Here is a 6,283-nt window from a genome sequence, read left to right as displayed (position 1 = left end):
GCGCATGTGGCTTTTATTGAGCTAGCATTTTTTTCAGTTGACGTGTTACATTTTGATTGGTCATTTCAAAACAAAACCTGAGCAACCTATAAGACATACGTAGTGGGCTATCCTGTACCATGTGGGTGGAAAAGGTTGGGAAACACTGAACTAGTACATGATCTGAAAGAGTTTGAAAACATGAAATCTCCTTATGGCACTTTCCATTTTTGTATGTTCTTTAATATTAAGTTCCATATTTATAGGCCAGAAGTCCAATTTATATCTTTTAGAAAATGCTTCAGTAAAAAAACCCTTCATAATTAATGTTACATTTTTACACAGACACCGAACACATTGTACACATCCAAATTACAGTAAAGCTAATTTGTTCTGAAACTCTAAGGCCTTTTGGATTAATTATATGCAACTCCCCTCCCCCCCCACCCCACACACAGTCCCATAGTAATTTTTGTCTTTGTGAAAATTATTTTCTTAAGATTTTCAGCACAAAGTCCTTCCCTTCAACCTTCAAATACTTGAACCTTCATGTGTCTGCTACAAAAACAGCCTAAACTGTGTAACTGGAGGGAGATATGCACATGATGCAAATGTTTTGCCAGACAACTTTATTGTATCAATAAAAAAGAACCAGCCTGAAGAAAGCTGGCAACCTGTAAATAATATTCATAGTTTCCATAAAATAACATTTTGGAGGTTCTTTGTTTGAACAGCCAATGAAGAAGTCTTTCTAAGTGAAGATACTGATACTTAACTATACACTGTTAATTGTTCCAGTCTGTAATAATAGTATAATTCTATTGCTACAAGACAACCTTACTTTAAAAAAAAAGTGCTTGTAGTCCTAAATTGACTAAATCTCATCTTGCCAAGATTTTTACATTGTGTAATTTTAATCTTTTGAAAGATTTGATTTTGAAAGATTAAGAATGAACCAGAAAGTATTTGGCTAATTAATCTTCCCATCCTACCCACATCTATAAGCATACACTATCATCCTCTATTTATTTGGGTTTTAATGACCCTGAAATACAGGAAAGTTCCCAACCCAATAAACTGGTTGTAAAGTACTTTATAAAAGAGATGCTAAGTTGTGGTATCCTCACTCAAATGTTTTGTAGTCATATGATGCTATTCTGGACCCACATTTTACTAGCATCCATGGCAGAGTGAGGTATAACCAAAACTGGTTCCACTGTTAAGGTCTGATCTCAACATTATGCAGGGTTGATTTTATATATTTTTTTCCAGTGTAAACCTGGGCTCCTGGCCAGTCACCTCAGAAGAAGAATTAGGCTCCATGATAGCACTACCTTGCTCTTCAACTCAGGACAAGAACACCACTAACTTTAATTGATCACAGGTGTTAATCATGCTTGCCAGCTTGATGCATAATGTTTGCATTTTTATACGCAAAAACACACAAAGGTAGTTTAAGAGTAACAAATAATAAATACTGGAGACTGATCTCATTGGCCGGTGATTTGATTTTAAATGGCAGGGGTTTTTCAGTCTAGCAATCTGTGTGAATTACTGTTGTTTGCAGTGTGACTTTTTTTTTTAATCTGTAAAATTCCCCAGGCACTGGATTGATTATATGGGACTTATATATACAAAACCAAACATTTGATCTTTCAAGTTTACATCTTGGATGGTTTTAGTTTTAAATTGTTAAGAAATTAACAGGCTGATCCTGAACTAACTCAGGAAAAAAAAAATCTGCTACTAGCTTCGTGATCAGGCCTCAAATAAGAAGCAGTTAAGATGCATATTCCTATTAGACTATTTCTTCCCTTTCAGAAAAAAAGGGCAAAATGTTCCACTACCTAAGCATGTCTGGCCTACTTTTCCAGGCCAATTTAAGATGTTTACATATCAGAGACTTTGACTTGTGAAGGGATCACAATTTCATGAATCCAAACAGACACGTACATTTTGGAGTAAATTTATTAACTGCTAATTTTCTAGAAGTTTAGTGCATTTTTGTAGAGTTTTTATTGAGCGAGTCATTTTTTTAAATCTTTGAAGCAGTAGTGAAGATGAAGGAAAACAAAATCAAACTAGTTATCATGCTTTATTACACTGATGGAATGCTAAGTTTAGCTTTTCAAACTTCCAAATGTATTTTGCTGTTTGAAAACATGCTACTATTTACGCTAGGTGATAAAGCTACCTGCTTTGTCATTGCACTCCAATAATTAGAGATCATTTACTGCTAAATCAGCCACAATAAGGAAAACCAAAATCAGCATCCAAAAGCTTCCCATATTTTTAACAAAATAATCTTCCTAAATTTAGCTTTGGTATCCAAATCAACACCCTTCCCCATCTCCCCCTTGGAGGAACAGCTGTGTTCATCAAGATAGGATATGAACCGAGCAAGAAAATGGAGGAGCAGAGGGGCTGTTCAGCTTTCTTGTTAGGAAAGAGTTAGTGCCTTGGTTTCCAGACACTCATGCTCCAACAGCTACTGATACTGCCACTTCAGCTCTCCCACTCTTGGATTATATGAACTCTCATTCAGGTGGTCTCAAATTGGCAACAGATTGTGGGCTGTTCCCATTTCCAGTCTCTCTCCACAGCTTCTAAGTAACATGAAGAATGATACTGAATATAGTTGAATCAAGTCCAGCACAGAGCAGAGTTCTCAGTCTGATAAACAGGTACAGTAGGGCATAAATGCTGGGAAGTGGCTGATCTAAAAAGTGATACTGACCTGCTTTGCTAGTAGCTTGAGAATCCAAGCCCCCCCTCAAAATCACCACCACCACCACATTGTGGGTCTGAATCACTGACCATTAGCTAACTTTTCAATTAGCCTTTGAAATTTGATCCACCACCAGGCATCCAAGTCAGTATTTTTTTTTTTTTTCCCTGAAACAGGAGTGGGAGGGATTGGGTGAGAGTGGAAGAAGTGGCCGCTTTTCTGATTGCAGTACTTAGAGCTGAGAGGAGAGATTATTCCCTCTGCCACCTCTTGATGTCAGTGGCAGCTCACCATTACAGCTCTACCTGTTAATGCTCTAGCACCTTTCAGAGCCAGGGTAGTCCTGCATTTGGAAATCAGTTTTATATCAAAGAGAACTTTCTGCAAGGCACTCCAAGAGGAATGTTCATCAGCTGGCTTCATCTACCATTAACACCCATGTAGATGCATCTTATGTACTTCTCCTTGGTGTCTCACAGGATTTGGCATTGCACAGCCAGGATGATGGCCATGTAGCCCTGACATCAGCATCCAGACCTCTTAGAGATGACTCTCTCATGACAAGCCATATGCTGAGTTTTCCTCCTGAAGTCATGCCTTTTCTCCTTCCACCGTAATATACACAATCTCCTTATTAAATGGGGGTTTCATCTCCACCCTTCATCACTTCATGTAGAGCAAATGGCTAAGTAAAATATCCCTCTGTAGATAAGAGAATTAGAACCAGATGCAGCTGCTGGTCCAGGACAGCTGCCATTCACATCTGGAAGCAAACACTCTAGTTGTGCTAATAGAAGTAATGTGCTCTTCAGGGTCATTAGGGCACTTGGGAATTTTTAGTTTCTATCTAGTTACAGTGGATTCCATCAAGAATCCCATATGGCCTGCTGCTTCACAAGATAACAATGGCTCATCAGACAATGATTTATCTTCCCAACTCCTTTCCCAATCCTAGCCTTATGCACCAACACAAACAGCCACTAGCTTTGGCGCTTGATGCTCTTACGAAAAGTCCCTAGGACCCTGGGAAAATTACTGCAGAGCCAAAGATGACTAGACTATATAGTTTTTCATCTGCTTCTGATAAAGCTAGGCAAGGCCTATGCTAGAATGAAGCTTTGTTCCCTATGCTATGAAGTGGAAAGCAATATGGAATTGTTTCCTCCGATTCCCCTGCCCTACGGGGGCTCCATTTCCTGCTCCGACTCAAGTGTTCCCCTCACACACTGGGTGGTCTGTTCCCTTTCCACATGGCATGCAGCGAGATGACAAACTGCCATGTTCAGTTGTCTTTACTGCCTTCTGATGCTCTCTACACCCTTGTCTTCCTCCCATCAAGGTGTGCACCCTCTCCACCTTCCTTTGCCTCCTATCCTTTGTTCTCCTGTCTAAAGCTTGGGCCCTTCTCATTCCACCTCCTGCCCTCCAAGATTTCTCTCTGCCTCAGGACTTCTGGAAAGGGAAAGCAGAGCTCCTACAGGAGCTCTCTGTACAGTGCGCTTCCCCAACAGTACTAGGGAAATCAGACTATGAAGTCAGTCATTTTCATACTCCTTCTTTGTCTTTCAAGAAACATGTCCGTTTCATGTGGGGTCTGTCCCCTTGTTCTCCGATTTCCTCAAGCTGATCCCTTAGGAAGAGCTTTCTGTACAGCATCTCCTGCCTCTAGAAGGTTGTCCTTTTCATAGTCTCCAGTTTGACCTTTTTCTGCCAAGGCCTCTCCCTACCACTAAAAGCGGTTTCCTCCAAAAAGCCTCCCGCCGCCCCCAGTGATGTCCATTCTTTGTAGCTTCATGTGCCTCGTCTCAGTGACAGGACTAGAATCCACAAGAAGCCACTGGCACCAACTTGCAGCCCTGCCCTCAACACCCCTGCAGTGGAGATGGAAGAAAGAGCTGTAGGCAGGGTTTCCCCTCTGCACGCTGGCCAGGAGTGGCAAAGAAAGGGAATGGCCAGTGTTGATCAGTCCGTACATGGCGGGAAAGTGGGGAAACTAGGAGTTAAAAAAGTTCAGTGAGGGGCAAGCGCACTAAATTTCAGGCTGAGGAGTTGGGAAATGACTTGGAATAGGACCATTTGCAGCCCCTGCATTTGTAACTCTGGCTGCACCCACTTCAATTCAGGCATCATACATACCATAGATTTCCTGTTCTTATATTACCTTCCTCACCAAATACTTGTTAGTGTTGTGAAAGCCTTCTCACTTGCCATTTAACAGCCTAGTGCTGCAAACTGTTATGCACCTAGGTCCCTTTACTCACTCAAATAATCTCACTGAAGTCAGAGACTTGCCTGGGCTTGCCCAAGAGATAACCAAGTATGCATGCACGGGGATTTATGGGACCGAGCCCTTAGTAAGCAAAAAAAATCAGGTCAGAGGCAGATACCCCTACCCTAACCAACTCAGATGTCCGTAGGAGCATTAATCTGCTTCCTTCTGTACAATCATGTTTCACCCAAGGAGAGCCCATGCTGGGTTTCACAGCAGCGATGACAAATATTAAGATGAAAGGCTCACAATATGCAATAGTAAGTCTCCTATCTGCTGAGCTACTCTCCACAAGAACTTTTAGAAGAGAAAAGGGGGAGGGAGAGAAAGAAAAGAAGGAAGAGAAACCAAATGAAATAGGGGCACATTAAAACAATGTCACCTCCTAATCACAGGTGACTATTACATTAGGGAGCCCTTGTGATCTCCGCTGGAAGGAAATAAGCGATTCAGTAAAAGCTCCTGGTGCGGAGGGGCGGCCGCAATCCCTGATCTTAGCCAGAAATAGCTCCACGCGGGTCCCTAACAGGACCCAGAGGGAACGCGAGCCCCCGCGGGCCATGGTGCACAGCTCTTACCCGAAGTGTCCCACAGACTCAGCTCTATCCTTTGCGTGTCGATCTCAAAGCTGGCCGTGTAATTCTCAAAGACGGTCGGGACGTAGTTCTGAATAACAGAGAGAGGGAAAGAGGAGGGAGAGGCGGTTACCGGCGTTACAGAGCTGGACACAGCAGCAGGTCCGGCACAGAGCCCGGCACCCGCGCGCGCAGGCGGGGGCAGCGCGCCCCGGCCCGGGACGTACCTCGGGGAAGCAGTCCTTGGCGAAGACGTGGAGCAGGGCGGTCTTGCCGCACTGGCTGTCGCCGACCACCACGATCTTGCACTTCACGTTCTGGTTCGGATCCATGACCGCCTTGCTCGAGAGTTTCTGGCTCGCTCTTCTCTCCTTCATGGGTGTCGCCTTCCGTCCCCGTCCGGCAGAAAGCAGGCGGCCCGGCCGCGCCAGGGGCAGGGAGGGGGCGGGGGCAGCCGAGGGAGGAAGAGCCCGAGCGAGCCGCGTCCTTGTCCCCTGCCCCAGCCCTCTTCCCGCGCCGCCGCGCTCCGACCCACTGCTTTGTTCCGCGGCGCCGGCCGCTTTTATATGCCGCCACCTCCAATCGCGAGCGCCAGCTGGGAGCCAGCTCCGCCCCCAACCCTTTTATGGAGCAGGAGCCGCGCCGGCGACTGGCCGCGCCCGCCCTCTAGGGGAAGCGGCGCGGAGGTGTTGTCCGGGCCAGTCCGTGCCCCGCGGGGTCCTAGCGCCGCCC

At 44.8% G+C, this 6,283-nt stretch overlaps 1 protein-coding gene across 1 annotated transcript in view; it reads right to left on the bottom strand.

Moving 5' to 3' along the window:
• Positions 1-6,058, bottom strand: part of RND3 (Rho family GTPase 3) — a 31,420-nt gene extending 25,362 nt beyond the window's left edge. The window contains exons 1-2 of the mRNA XM_019522435.1: positions 5,779-6,058; positions 5,555-5,642 (exon numbers count right to left, since the gene is read on the bottom strand). Of these exons, the coding sequence (XP_019377980.1) occupies positions 5,555-5,642; positions 5,779-5,928 (238 nt within the window). The 5' untranslated portion in view covers positions 5,929-6,058. The remainder of the gene's footprint in view (positions 1-5,554; positions 5,643-5,778) is intronic.
• Between the last annotated feature and the right edge of the window lie 225 nt (positions 6,059-6,283).

The sequence above is a fragment of the Gavialis gangeticus genome, unplaced genomic scaffold (assembly GCF_001723915.1).
Source record: "Gavialis gangeticus isolate Ggan-Ray unplaced genomic scaffold, GavGan_comp1, whole genome shotgun sequence".
NCBI lineage: Eukaryota > Metazoa > Chordata > Crocodylia > Gavialidae > Gavialis > Gavialis gangeticus.
Note: the sequence above shows the minus strand (reverse complement) of the source record. Positions and strands in the feature narration are given on the sequence as shown.